The following is a 14930-nucleotide window of genomic DNA, read 5'->3' on the forward strand; positions in this document are numbered from 1 at the left end:
GGCTTCCATTTCAGCTGGTCACCTGTAGTTCTCTTTTCTTTCCTTCCTCTCAGGTATCTGTACCACGTGTTGACCAAAAACACCACCGTCACAGAACAGAACAGGAACCTGCTGGTGGAGACCATCCGATCCATCACCGAGATCCTGATCTGGGGGGATCAGAATGACAGCTCTGTATTTGAGTAAGGGTGTCTGTTTTTTTGTTTTTTGATCCTTCTTCCTTTTCATGTTGTTCTAAATGTGAGCCGTGAGTCATTCCCGATGACGTCAGGGTTTGACGCCAGTTTGGTCCTGCACCGTTTTCTCCTCTCTCTCTCTCAAATGTCCTTGAAACACTGTAGAAGTGCCTGCTGAAAACAGGAAAGTTATGGAAATGAGTGTCCCTGGAGAAATCTGAAAATGTCATGGATAATTTTCCAAGTAATGTCTGATTATCTCCCCCAGAGGAAAGAGAAAATGTCTTGGGTGTTAGATTCCAAGTGAACTGAAAAGACCCTTCCCTGGGCTGAGGGTGGGGGTGGAGGACCCTCAGGGTTAGCAGCGATTGTGCTTCCTGGCGGCTGGCCACAGCGCCGAGCTCTTGATGAGACGGTCCTTCTATGAGGAAGTCTCCCGACTCCCCCCTGTCCGCACTTCATCCCCACCCCCACAGATGTTTGTGTTCAAGGTCGCGCAGCTGCTGAGTGAAGAAGCAGCAGCTTATACCCAGAGCCCGTGGAGGGGTTTCTGCTCACTCACACCTCCTTGGTGAGCACGCTTAGGCCTGCCTCAGTTTCCCCATGGTCAAGTGAGAGAGAGCAGGTCCCTTGCCCAGTGCCTGGTACAGAGTAGGCACTCGAGAAATATTAGCAAATGATCATTTTAGAAGGTGCCCCTACTTCATTAAGAAGCAAAGGCCATAACCCATGAACTGCTTTCCCCAGCAGACTTGTCCCGCCGTCTGAATGCAGAAGGATTGGGGTTGTGACAATCACCAAACACAGATTGTATTTTTATATAAACTAATCTCAATTGTAACTATTGAAGCCACTTAGTAAAACCACTTAAAACAAATACAGGTGTTCCCTTTCCAACCCGGCTTCCTTATTAGATATTCTGATTTTCTGGCTGGTTCTGTGTTTTCATCAGTGAGGTTTTCATTAGATGGAGCTACTTGTGGAAAACGCAAACTGTGTGAATACAGACCTGTGACACTGGTTAGGTTCCCTAAGGAAAACCTGAGTAATAAACAGGTGTTGCTTGTAAGCAGGATGAGTTGCCTTTCAGGATCTGTGGGGACTTTACTGTTTGTTGGTTGCTTGGTATCTGTTTATGGAAATGAGAGAGACTCTTGGGCTAAAGATTGGAAACCATGTCATCTTTACTCAGTTCAATTCAGTTGCTTAGTTGTATCTGACTCTTTGCAACCTCATGGACTGCAGCACCAGGCTCTTCTGTCCATCACCAACTCCTGGAGCTTGCTCAAGCTCATATCCATTGAGTCAGTGATGCCATCCAACCATCTCATCCTCTGTCATCCCCTTCTCCTCCCGCCTTCAGTCTTTCCCAGCATCAGGGTCTTTTCTAATGAATCAGCTCTTCACATCAGGTGGCCAAAGTATTGGAGTTTCAGCTTCAGCATCAGTCCTTCCAATGAATATTCAGGACTGATTTCCTTTAGGATGGACAGGTTGGATCTCCTTGCAGTCCAAGGACTCTCAGGAGTCCCTTGTTCAAAAGCACCGCAGTTCAAAAGCATCAGTTCTTCAGCACTCACCCTTCTTTATGGTCCAACTTTCACATCCATACATGACTACTGGAAAAACCATAGTTTTGACCAGACGGACCTTTGTCAGCAAAGTAATGTCTCTGCTTTTTTAATATGCTGTCTAGATTAGACATAGCTTTTCTTCCAAGGAGCAAGCGTCTTTTAATTTCATGGCTGCCAATTACCATCTGCAGTGATTTTGGAGCCCAAGAAAGTAAGGTTTCTTACTGTTTTAATGGTTTCCCCATTTATTTGCCATGAAGTGATAGGACTGGATGCCATGATCTTCGTTTTCTGAATGTTGAGTTTTAAGCCAGCTTTTTCCCTCTCCTCTTTCACTTTCATCAAGAAGCTCTTTAGTTTCTCTTCACTTTCTGCCATAAGTGTGGTGTCATCTGCATATCTGAGGTTATTGATGTGCACTGTGTACTTTGCATATAGGTTAAGTAAGCAGGGTGACAATATACAGCCTTGATGTACCCCTTCCCCAATTTTGAACCAGTCCATTATTCCATGTCCAGTTCTAACTGTTGCTTCTTAACATACATACAGATTTCTCAGGAAGCAGGTGAGGTGGTCTGTATTCCCGTCTGTTTAAGAATTTTCCAGGTTGTCGTGATCCACTCAGTTAAAGGCTTTAGTGTAGTCAGTAAAATAGAAGTAGGTGTTTTTCTGGAATTTGCTTGCTTTTTCTCTGATCCATTAGATGTTGGCAATTTGATTTCTGGTTCCTTTGCCTTTTTTAAATCCAGTTTGAACATCTGTAACTTTTTGGTTCATGTACTGTTGAATCCTGGCTTGGAGAATTTTGAGCATTGCTTTACTAGTGTGTGAGATGAGTGCAATTGTGCAGTAGTTTGAACATTCTTTGGCATTGCCTTTCTTTGGGATTGGAATGAAAACTGACCTTTTCCAATTCTGTGGTCACTGCTGAGTTTTCCAAATTTGCTGGCATATTGAGTGCAGCACTTTCACAGCAACATCTTTTAGGATCTGAAATAGCTCAGCTGGAATTCCATCACCTCCAGTAGCTTTGTTTGTAGTGATGCTTCCTAAGGCCCATTTGACTTTGCACCCTAGGATGTCTGGCTCTAGGTTAGTGATCATACCATCGTCGTTATCTGGGTCATTAAGATCTTTTTTGTATAGTTCTTCTGTGTATTCTTGCCACCTCTTCTTAATATCTTCTACTTCTGTTAGGTCCATATTCTGTCCTTTATTGTGTGCATCTTTACATGAAATGTTCCCTTGGTATCTCTAATTTTCTTTCCCATTCTTTTGTTTTCCTCTATTTCTTTGCATTGATCACTGAGGAAGGCTTTGTTATGTCTCCTTGCTATTCTTTGGAACTCTGCATTCAGATGGGTATCTTCCCTTTTCTCCTTTGGTTTTTGCTTCTCTTCTTTTCACAGCCATTTGTAAGGCCTCCTCAGACATCCAGTTTGCCTTTTTGCATTTCCTTTCCTCGGGGATCGTTTTGATCACCACCTATACAATGTTAGAATCTCCGTCCATAGTTCTTCAGGTGCTCTATCAGACCAATCCTTTGAATCTATTTGTCACTTCCACTGTATAATTGTAAAGGATTTAATTTAGGTCACACCTGAATGGTCTAGTGGTTTTCCCTACTTTCTTCAATAAGGAGTTCATGATCTGTACCATAGTCAGCTCCAGGTCTTGTTTTTGCTGACTGTATAGAGCTTCTCCATCTTCTGCTGCAAAGAATATAATTAATCTGATTTCAGCATTGACCATCTGGTGATGTCCATGTGTAGAGTCATCTCTTGTGTTGTTGGAAGAGGGTGTTTGCTGTGACCAGTGCGTTCTGTTGGCAAAACTCTGTTAGCCTTTGCCCTGCTTCATTCTGTACTCCAAGGCCAAACTTGCAAGATGTTTCTTGACTTCCTACTTTCGCATTCCAGTCCCCTATAATGAAAAGGACATCTTTTTCTGGTGTTAGTTCTAGAAGGTCTTGTAGGTCCTCATAGAACTGTTCAGCTTCTTTGGCAGTTGTGGTTGGGGCATAGATTTGGATTACTGTGATATTGAATAGTTTGCCTTGGAAACAAACAGAGAGTCACCTTTACTAGAATGGAATTTTTTAGTCCACTTGTCATCTTAGAGAAACTGCTGAGCTCTCAGAGGCCCAGTTATTCTTAAATCACTGCCCTGCAGAGGCCCCAAGAGAATTTGTATTTAATCCATTTTAAAGTTTCTGGATAATTTTAGATTTTAGATTACACAGAAGGTTTCCATTTACCCCTCACCCTGTTCCCCTGTTAATATCATTTGTCAAAACACCACTATTACATCAACTCCAGACTTGATTTGGAATCTACCAGTTTTTCCATTAACATCCTCTTTCTGCTCCGGGATCCCAATCCAGGTGCCATAATGCATTTAGTTGTTAGGTTTCCCCGGTGTCCTATGGTCTGTGACAGTTGTTTAGTTTTCTCTTGTGTTTTGTGACCTTGATGGTCTTGAGAAGGACTGGCCAGCTGTCTTGTAGAATGTCCCCCAGTCTGGGTTTCTTTGCTGTTTCTCTCCTGATTAGCCTGGAAGTTTTGGGGGCGAGTGCTTCCTGGGGAAGTGCCCTTCACCTCCCGGAATGTCATGTTCCTGACAGCCACATGATCCCTGGTGGGTTAGCCTGATCACTTGGCACAGCTGGTATCTGCCAGGGTTTTCTACCCTAAGGTTACTCTTTCCTCCTCTCCTATCTCCACAAGTGAGTCCAGCTTCATGGGGGTGTGGGAATTAAGCTCCACCTTCTTGAAGGAGGGCGAATCTACAGACAGTATTTGAAATTCTTCTGCATAGAACATTTGCTTCTTCTCTCATTTATTAATCTATCCAGTCATTTATTTATATACATCTCTTGAAGATTTTGCAGGTTTGGTTCCAGGGCACCTCAATAAGGTGAATATTGCAGTAAAGCGAGTCACGTGAATTTTTTTGCTAGTCCCAGTGCATATAAGTTATGGTCACACTGTTCTGTAGTCTGTCAAGGGTGCAGTAGCCTTGTGTCTGCAAAATCAGCATGCATACCTCAATTGAAAAATAATGCTGTTGGGAAAATGGTGCCAACACACTTGCTCAGTACAAGGTTTCGGTTGTAAAAAGACAGCGTCTGCAAGGTGCAGGTATATCAACATGGACTCGTGGGTGTTCATTTTGTACTCTGGATGATAATCCGGGCTCTGGGATTTATTTTGTGCTGGTGTTGTTCCAGCTTTGAGCATGGGGAGCTCTTTCGGGTCGCTTCCCGTGTCCCTGTGACACAGCCGCGTCCTTTTGGATTTGGAGCACTTCCTTACTTTCTGGTCCTCTGTGGTGCTCCAGGCTCGTCTGGCGTGTTCCCTGCCCCAGCCCTAGAATTAGCCACTTTCCCAAGGATCCCCTCACTCCCCTAGGGGGTTGTAAAAATCCAGGCACCCAAATTTCACACTGGACACATTAAATCTACCCCTGGACAAGATCTAGGTACAGACATGTTGACAAGTTCCCAGGCTGGTCCTTGGGCCACAGTGACCTTACTGGGTGACACTTGGCAGTCACTGCTTTATACAACCTGAAGCAGAGGAAGACACGATTGGTCAAATGATAGAAATATTCTGGGGGTCATTGTGGAATGTGGGGCATTTGTTGGCACATGGACTCCCAGAGTCAGAGCTGGAAAAGAATTTAGGGGTCCCTTTAAGGTCAGATTTATTTATTCATTTACCCTTTCAGACAGAAGGTCGGCAGGACTGAGTGAGTACCAGGCCCACGGTCCTGCCAGCAGGGAGCTGACAGGAGAGGGAAGAGAGAGACCCCCCGACTGAGAAGGCAACAGACCCACGAGATGGCTAGGACTTGTCCTGAGCATCCTAGATGAGAGGTGACCTGGTCTCAGCTTGAATTGTTGTTTAGTCGCTAAATCAGGCCTGACTCTTTGTAACCCCATGGATTGTAGCCCACCAGGCCCATCTGTTCATGAGATTTTCCAGGCAGGCATACTGGAGTGGGTAGCCATTCCCTTCTCCAGGGGATCTTCCTGACCCAGGGATCGAACCTACGTCTCCTGCATTGACAAGAAGATTCTTTACCAGTGAGGCACCAGGAAGGCCCTTAGCTTGAATACGGAGAACATAACTAGAAACATTTTCTTCCTTTAAAGAAAGGCATTAGGGGGTCTCCATTTCAAGGCTAAAAGAGACATTGTGTGCCCCCCCAAAGTCAGTGCCCCCAGCCTGCATGCAGACAGACATTCTGTCCAGGACAAGAAAGGCCTGGGGACGGGCTGGTGTCCCGTGACCACATCAGCACTTTCTCTTTCTTTGCAGTCCTCATTCCCTAGATGTGGAAATGACCAGCTTGCCAATTGAGAAACCAGCCAAACTCTTTAACTATTCAGCATCCTCGTGCCCCTTTGCGGGGAATTACTCTGGTTCCTAGGTTGCTGGTGAGCAGTCCGAGCTATGAAACCTAAGGAAGGAGACTTAGTGGGGAAAACTATGCTTATAAAATATGGATGGAAAACAGAGGCTTGTTGGTTTTAGAAGCGTAGATAGATCACTGTGTCATCATTTAGTTGGGAAAGACCTTTCCCCCTCTGTCCGAGATCTGGAAGTTCACCACTTCCCAGAATCAGCACTGTTCTCACATTCTGGGAAGAGAGTTTGAAAGGTTGCGTTTCTCTGAATGGAAGACGGCAGCGTGGAAACTGGATGTATTGGCAGCCAAGCCCACACGAGTGATGTGACCAGGCTGCTCTGCAGATGCCTTTGTGGGGCTGCACACACCTGTGTTGGGTGTGCAACTGGAGGATGATGTGCATTTCCACGTGTGGAAGACCACTGACACTGTCCCCTTCTCTCCCCAGCTTCTTCCTGGAGAAGAACATGTTCGTTTTCTTCTTGAACATCCTGCGGCAGAAGTCAGGCCGCTACGTGTGCGTTCAGCTGCTGCAGACCCTGAACATCCTCTTTGAGAACATCAGTCACGAGACCTCACTTTGTAAGGACGGTCCTGACCCTGGCCTCCACACCACTGGGTGTCGCCGCACGTCGTGTGCCGTGGTTTTCGTGTTGCTTTGTGAATGTCTGTGCCCACCATGTGTCTTGGTATGCTTGGGCTGCCAGAGCGCATGCCCCAGGCTGGGCGGCTTAGAGGACAGAAATGCATTTTCTCACAGTGCCTGCGGCTGGCAGTCCAAGATCATGGTGGCGCCAGGGCTGGTTTCTGGTGAGGCCTGTCTTCCTGGTTTGCTGAGGGCCTCTTTCTCTTTATGTCCTCATATGTTCGTTCCTCTGTGCACGTGGAGAGAGAATTCTGATGTCTCTCCCTTTTCTTGTAAAGACACAGGTCTTCTTGGGTCAGGGCCCCACCCTCTGACCTCATGTGACCTTTAATTACCTCCTGAAAGCCTCCGTCTCCAGATACAGTCCCTTTGGGGGTTAGGGTTTCAGCACATGAGTTTTGGGGGCACACAGGTCAGTCCCTAGTACCATTTTTAATTCCTGCATGGTAGGGCTAAGAGAGGGCTCCCCTTTGCTGGGTGGTTCTGGTGGTATTTGCATGTCTTCTTTATAACCCTTTATTAAAGAGCTTGGGTCGCTAACAGCCAACAGAATAAGCATTGGAAGCAGCAGGATGAGGAAGAACGTGGCCAAGGGCGTCGCTTTGGCCCCTGACCTGCGTGCTTCAGCTCCAGTGCCGCACTGGTGAGGTATGACTCGGAGCCTCTCCCCTGCGCTTGCTGAGCCCCAGGCTCGTTGTCTGAAACAGCCACCCTGCGAGGCAGGAGCTGTCAGTGCCCTGATTTAATACTCAGAGAGTCTGAGTCACTGGCCCCAGGTCACAGCTCTAGCAAGGCCGGAATCCAGAAGGGGTTTCAGCCCAGGCAAATTAACTCAGTGGTCATTAGCTGGGGGTGACTGTGCTCCCAATGAACATTTGTCAGTGTCTGGAGGCATTCTAGGGGGGGAGGGCTGTGCTACTGGCCTCTGGGTAGAGGTCAGTGATGCTGTTAAAATCCTACAACATGCAGGACAGCCTCCCACAATAAAGGAGTAGTTAGCCCAAAATGTCAACAGTGCCCAGGGTGTGAAACCCTGGTTTAGCTCCTAATCCTCTGTGCTTGATCAAAAGCTTTTTTATTCCAAGATGACCACACCAAGCCTCAGGGCCTGCCTGCTGTAAGCAGGGAAGAGAAGACAAGTGATGGGATGCCTGTGTCACAGCAGGCTCTTGGCTCCCAAAACGGGTGAGAAAAGCATTTCCCCTGAGAGGGAGGAGGCAGAGGAAGAAAGAGCTGCTGGCTGACGGCCACTAGATGGCGCTGCTGTCCTGGGACGCGGCCACTGGATGGTGCTGCTGTCCCAGGAAATGGCCACTAGATGGCACTGCTGTCCCAGGAGACGCCTGAGGCTTCCCCCTGTATGTGAATTGGCAAATGCGATTTGACTCACTCTCCCTAAGTGGTTTCCCTGTTAACAGCTTTGGTTACGCTGGATGTGAATTGCGGGCAGTTTCTGAAAACTCCGAGAGGGGAAGGCCCAGCTCCGTATTGCAAGTCATGGACTGAGAGCCAAGCAAGTCCCAGGCCTGGTACTGCCAACATACACCCCACGCATATTCCAGGGCGCTGACTCGCCAAGCGGCAGTTTCTGCCTCATTGAAGTGGAGAGAATCCGAGTACCCGGAGACTGGAGTGGCTTGAGGACAAGTGTGAGAGTGGGTGTGCACAGCGTATTGTGGGTCTGGCAGGTGGAAGTTTCCAGTTAAAGCTGGCTTTATCCTTAAACCCAGTGTTCCCCCAAGTGGCGGTTCCCTGGTAACCCAGCTGACCTCAGGGCTATGGGATTGAAGAGGGGGTTGGGGGCAATAGAAAATGCTGGGCTTTTTGGATCACACAGCCTCTCTTGCCTCAGGGCTAAAAAGGGTATTGTGCTGTAAGAAAACCCAGGCAAATGTTGCTGGCCCTGCAGGGAATTCACCAGAGCACTTTCATAAGCCCTGCTAAGGCAGTAAAAAGTACTCTGTTTTTATAGAACTTGGATGTATGGGGGTGAGAAGGATGGGTGACTTTTGCTTTTAATTTTCTGATTATAGGAAGAAAATGTCTCCATTGTAAAACAACAACAAAAAGTCAAATGAAAAAGCTATAGAAAGCAGAAATTCTGGAGAATCTCACCCTAACAGTTCAGTGTTAACACCTACCGTTTTGCCATCTGCTTTCTTTTTTTTTTTCCCGAACTTAACTAGTGTATCTTAGATTTTCATGTTGTCCATTCATGCATCCCAGCGTTGTTTGGTTCAAGAGCCACCTCTTTCTGGGCCATAGCTTACTTAATGTGACCGCGGGCGTCTAGGTGGTTCCCGGGCTTTCATTATTACAGGCAGGCACTTCACGAGTGCACCTGTTGCCTGTGGGGTTTGGTGACCTAAGTGACATCAGGCCCGAGACACTGAGATTACTTAGAGACTCCTGGGTTTATTATAAAAGGATACCACAGAAAGCCGGCCACGTGGCGAGGGCGTAGTAGAAAAATCCCAGGCGAATAATAGAGGCGCCTGCACCGCCCCCACCGTGGCCCCGCCACCCACAGAGTCCGGTCTGGAGGCCCGGAAAAGTCCCGCGGGGGATGCATGGGAGCGCAGGGCTCTTCCAGTTCGGGGTGCAGCCAGGAGGCCGCAGGCGGCTCACCCCCAGCAGCCAGCACAGGCGTCTGTGTCTCTGGTGGCCCGGGAACCACTCAGCAGTCCCAGCAGGGCCGACATTCCTTCTCCTGCCGGCCCATTCGTCCCCCTCTGCCAACCGCAGCTGGCCAGACACAGCAGAGCGAAGCCGCCTCACCTGACTGCTTGTTGCAAGTGTGGGTTCTGGGCGGGAAGGTCGTGGCCTGTTCCGAGAACAGGATTCTGTATAGCCACAAGGAGACAAAGGAAGCGACATGGATAACTGGGCCTTGGTGATGAGTGAGAGGCCGCACGCCAGGCGGGGGCTCCCGTGTGAGTCACTACACGGAGTTCAGGAGCAGGCAGAACGGGTCTGCGCTGCAGGGAGTTAGGCTGAGGTTCTGTCCTGGGGAGAGGGGGCGGATGGAGCAGGGCTGTGAGTGTCTTTCGGAAGCTGGAAGCGCACTGTCTGATCAGGGTGGTGCTTACCTGGTGCATTTATTTGCAAAAATTCATCGCGCTGGACACCTAAGAGGTGTGAGGTGTGTGTGTATGTGTACCTTTATATACACATATATATGTACACACACAAATAAATATATACACACATAAGTATGAGTACTTAAAACTCATATACATTGCCACATATATCAAGCTATACACGTAGATTTGTGATATATGTAACCTCATTTTTAATAAGATATTGAAGATAGTTCCCTGTGCTATACAGTAGGTCTTTGTTATTTATTTTATATGTAGTAATATTAGTATATTATAGGCAACCCTGGTGGCAGACAGTAAAGGCAGTAAAGAATCTGCCTGCAGTGCGGGAGACCTGGGTCCGATCCCTGGGTTGGGAAGATCCCCTGGAGGAGGGCATGGCAACCCCCTCCAGTATTCTTGCCTGGAGAATCCCATGGACAGAGGAGCCTGGTGGGCTACAGTCCATAGAGTCACAAAGTGTCAGACACAACTGAAGCAACTTAGCACAATATATATAGTGTAAAATATATCTCTGTATATAGTATATTATACATAGTATAAAATATATATAGTATAAAATAAATATATATAGTAGTGTATATCTATTAATCTCAAATTCCAAATCTATCCCTGCCCCGCTTTTACGCTTTGGCAACCAAAAGTTTGTTATCTGTGAGTTTGTTTCTATTTTGTAAATAAGTTCCTTTGTATTATTTTTTTTTGAGTCCACATAAAAGTGACATCACAGTTTGTCTTTGTCTGACTTACTTCACTTGGTATGAAAATCTCTAGGTCCATTCTTGTTGATGTGAATGGTAGTATTTCATTCTTTTTGTGGCTAATATCCCTCTGTGTGTGTGTGTGTGTGTGTGTGTGTGTGTGAGACATCATCTTTATCCATTCATCATTGATGGACACCTGGATTGCTTCCATGTCTTGGCTATTGTAAATAGTACTGCTATGAACACTGGGGTACGTGTGTCTTTTCAAGCTAGAGTTTTCATCTTTTCTGGATATATGACCAAGAGTGGAATTACTGGGTAATATTCTAGTTCTATTTTTAGTTTGTTAAGGCACTTCCATCGTGTTCTCCATCGTGGCTGCACCAGTTTGCATTCCCACCAACAGTACAGGATGGTTCCCTTTTCTCCACACCCTCTCCAGCATTTATTATTTGTAGACTTTTTGGTGATTGCCATTCTGACCAGAATGAGGTGATATGATATCACCTCTGAGCAGAATGATGTGATCAACTCATTGTAGTTTTGATTTTCATTTCTCTAATAATTAGTGAAGTTGAGCATATTTTTTTTGTGACTGCCAGCCATCTGTATGTCTTCTTTGGAGAGATGTCTGTTTAGGTCTTCTCTCCCCGTTTTTTGATTGGGTTGTTTATTTTTGTTGATATTGAGCTGTGTGAACTGTTTGTATATTTTGGAAATTAAGCCCTTGTTGGTCACATCATTTGCAAATATTTTCTCCCATTCTGTAGTTTGTCTTTTCATTTTGTTTATGGATTCCTTTGCTTTGTAAAAGCTTATAGATTTGATTGGGTCCCATTTGTTTATTTTTATTTCTATTGCTTTGGGAGACTGACCAAGAAAACATTGGTACGATTTATGTCAGAGAATGTTTTGCTTATGTTCTCTTCTAGGAGTGTTATGGTGTCATAAATTTAAGTCTTTAAGTCATTTTTGAATTTATTTTTGTGTTTGGTAAGAGGGTATGTTCTCCCTTCATTTAGTTACATATGGCTCTCTCACTTTGGAACACTGCTTGCTGAAGAGACTGCCTTTTTGTCATTGTATATTCTTGCTGCCTTTGTTGAAAGTTAGTCGATTGTAGGTGTGAAAGTTTACTTCTGGGATCTCTTTTTCTGGCCCATAAATCTGTCTGTTTTTGTGCCAATACCACACTGTTTTGATGACTGTGACTTTGTAGTATTGTCGGAAATCTGAGAGGGTTATGCCTCTAGCTTTGTTCTTTTTCCTCAAGATTGCTGTGGCAGTTCTGGGTCTTTTATGGTTCCATATAAATTTTAGGATTATTTTTTCTACTTCTGTGAAAGACATCATGGGTAATTTGATAGGGATCACATTAAATCTATGGATTGCTTTGGGTAATATGGCCATTTTAACTATGTTGAGTCTTCCAATCCAGGAGCTTGGGGTGTCTTCCCATTTCCTTAGAGCATCTTCAGTTTCCTTTCTCAGAATTTTTTACTTTTCACTGTGTATCTTTCACCTCCTTGATCAGGTTTATTCCTAGGGGGTTTTTTTGACATGATTTTAAAAGGGATTGTCTTTTTCTCTCTCTCTAACTTTCTGATAGTTCATTGTTAGCGTAAAGAAATGTGACAGATTTCTGTATGTTGATTTTACATCCTGCTACTTTCCTAAGTCCATTTATCAGTTGTATAGTTTTTTGTGGAATCTTTGTGTGCATATGTGCTCAGTCGTGTCCGACCCTTTGCAACCCCATGGACTGTAGGCCTTCAGGTTCCTCTGTCCATGGAATTTTCTAAGCAGGAATACTGGAGTGGGTTGCCATTTCCTACTCCAAGGGATCTTTCCAACTCAGGGATTGAACCCACATCTCTTGTGTCTCCTGCATTGGTAGGTGAATTCTTTCCCACTGGCACCACCTTTAGGGTTTTCTATATAGAGTATCTTGTCATCTGCATGTAATAACAATTTTACCTATGCTCTTCCACTTTCCAATTTGGATGCCTTTTATTTCTTTTTCTTGTCTGATTTTTATGTCTAAGACTTCCAATACTATGTTGTATAAAAGTGGTAAGAATGGGCATCATTGTCTTGTTACATAATTTAGTGGGAAGGCTTTCAGCTTTTCATCATTGAGTATCATGTTGGCTGTGGGTTTGTCATAAACGACTTTTATTATGTTGATATATGTTCCCTCTAGACCCACTTTGGTGAAAATTTTTATCATGAATGAATGTTGAATTTTATCAAATGCTTTTTCCATATCTGTTGAGATGATCATGTGACTTTTGTCTTTCCTTTTGTTGATGTGGTATATCACACTAATTGATTTGCGTTGTTGAACCATCCTTGTGACCCTAGGGTGAATCCAACTTGATCACAGTGTATGATCTTTTTTATCTGTTGTTGGATGTGGTTTGCTAATATTCTGTTCAAAATTTTTGCATCTATATTCATCAAAGATACTGGCCTGTAATTTTCCTTTTAGTAGTATCTTTGTCTGGTTTTGGTATCAGGGTCTTGGTGGCTCGTAGAAGGAATTTGGGAGGGTTCCCTCCTCTGCAGTCTTTGGGAAGAGTTGAGTTTTTAGAGATTAATTAACTCACTCACTTTCGGCTGTGCTGGGTCTTGGTTGCTGTGCTCGGGCTCTCACTGACTGTGGAGCACGGGCTTCTCGTTGCGTTGGTGTCTTGCTGCAGAGGCTCTGGGGCACGCAGGCTTCAGGAGCTGTGACGCATGGGCTCAGTCGCCCTGTGGCATGTGGAACCCTCCCAAAGCAGGGGTCAAACTGCTGTTGCCTGCATTGGCAGGCAGGTTCTCACCCACTGGACCACCAGGGAAGTCCTGAAAGGGTTTCAGAAGGATCACTGCAAGTTCTTTTATGTTTGGTAGAATTCCCCAGTGAAGCCATCTGGTCCGGTCCTAGACTTTTGTTTGAAGGGAATGTTTTCTTTTTTGGAATTACAAATTCTGTTTCCCTTCTAGTGGTTAGTCTATTTCTTTTTGATTCCCTTGTGGAGGGCTGTGTGTTTCTAGAAACTTCTCCATGTCTTCTAGGTTGTCGACTTTGTTGGCATATGACCCTTTAGAGTATACTCTTGTGATTTTTTTTTTTTCTTTTTGTGTTTCTGCAGTATCAGTTGTTATTTCTCTTTTTTTGTTTCTTATTTTGTTTATTTGGGTTCTCTGTTTTTTCTTGGGGAACCTGGCCACAGGTTTGTTGATTTTGTTTATCCTTTCAAAACACTAGCTCTTGGTTTTATTGATTTTTTAAATTATTTTCTTTATTTTATTTGTCTGATTTTTACTATTTCCTTCCTCCTGCTGACTTTAGGTTTTGTTTGTTCTTTTTCAATTTCTTTTAGGTGGTAGGTTAGGTTGATTTTCTTGAGATTTTCTTTTTTTGAGGAAGGCCCATATGGGCTTCCCTTGTGGCTCAGCTGGTAAAGAATCCGCCTGCAGTGTAGGAGACCTGGGTTGGGAAGATCCCCTGGAGAAGGGAACGGCTACCCACCCCAGTATTCTGGCCTAGAGAATTCCATGGACTGTATGGTCCATGGAATCGCAAAGAGTCGGACAGGACTGAGTGACTTTGACTTTTTCACTTGTTTCACTTTGAACTTCCTTCTTAGGACTGCTTTTGTTCCATCCTGTAGATTTTGGGCTTCCCAGGTGGCACTAGTGGTAAAGAATCCGCTTGTCAATGCAGGAGGTGCAGGAGATACGGGTTCAATCCCTGGGTCGGAAAGATCCCCTGGAGGAGGGCACGGCAACCCACTTTCATACTCTTGCCTGGAGAATCCTATGGACAGAAGAACTTGGCAGGTTACAGTCCATGGGGTCACAAAGAGTTGGACACGACTGAAGTGACTTAGTATGCTCAGATTTTGTATGATTGTGTACGACCTCATTTTTGTGCTTAAGTTGCTTCAGTCATGTCTGACTCTGTGACGCTATGGACTGTAGCACAGCCAGACTTATCTGTCCATGGGATTTTCCTCCTTTTGAAACGTGTTAAAATTCTTAGGGCCCCACTGTCTTTTCTCTTAGAGTGAGCCATAGGACTTACCTCAAGAATTGTTGTAATTGAGATTTTGAAAGCGGCGGACTTGATGTCCTAGCTGCAACGCCTCGGAGACCGTCCTGAGGCGACCCTGGCAGTGTGCCCTCCCTGCGGCCCCTCACTCGTCCCGTGCTCCTGGGTGATTCTTCTTGGCGTATTTGGTGGTTCTAGCCTTTTCAGTAATTCTCTGAGTGGCCTAAGCTAGGTACCTCTTTGGCACCAAACAACTTTGTTTTTCTTCTGTTTCCCC

At 45.3% G+C, this 14930-nt stretch overlaps 1 protein-coding gene across 9 annotated transcripts in view; it reads left to right on the forward strand.

The window, feature by feature from the left end:
* Nucleotides 1-14930, forward strand: part of CLEC16A (C-type lectin domain containing 16A) — a 232017-nt gene that overhangs the window by 12515 nt on the left and 204572 nt on the right. For all 9 annotated transcript variants that reach the window (XM_070460733.1, XM_070460735.1, XM_070460736.1 and 6 more), the window contains exons 2-3: nucleotides 54-182; nucleotides 6612-6745. In XM_070460733.1, the coding sequence (XP_070316834.1) occupies nucleotides 54-182; nucleotides 6612-6745 (263 nt within the window). The remainder of the gene's footprint in view (nucleotides 1-53; nucleotides 183-6611; nucleotides 6746-14930) is intronic.

This window comes from Odocoileus virginianus, chromosome 33, assembly GCF_023699985.2.
Source record: "Odocoileus virginianus isolate 20LAN1187 ecotype Illinois chromosome 33, Ovbor_1.2, whole genome shotgun sequence".
In the NCBI taxonomy this organism is placed as follows: domain Eukaryota; kingdom Metazoa; phylum Chordata; class Mammalia; order Artiodactyla; family Cervidae; genus Odocoileus; species Odocoileus virginianus.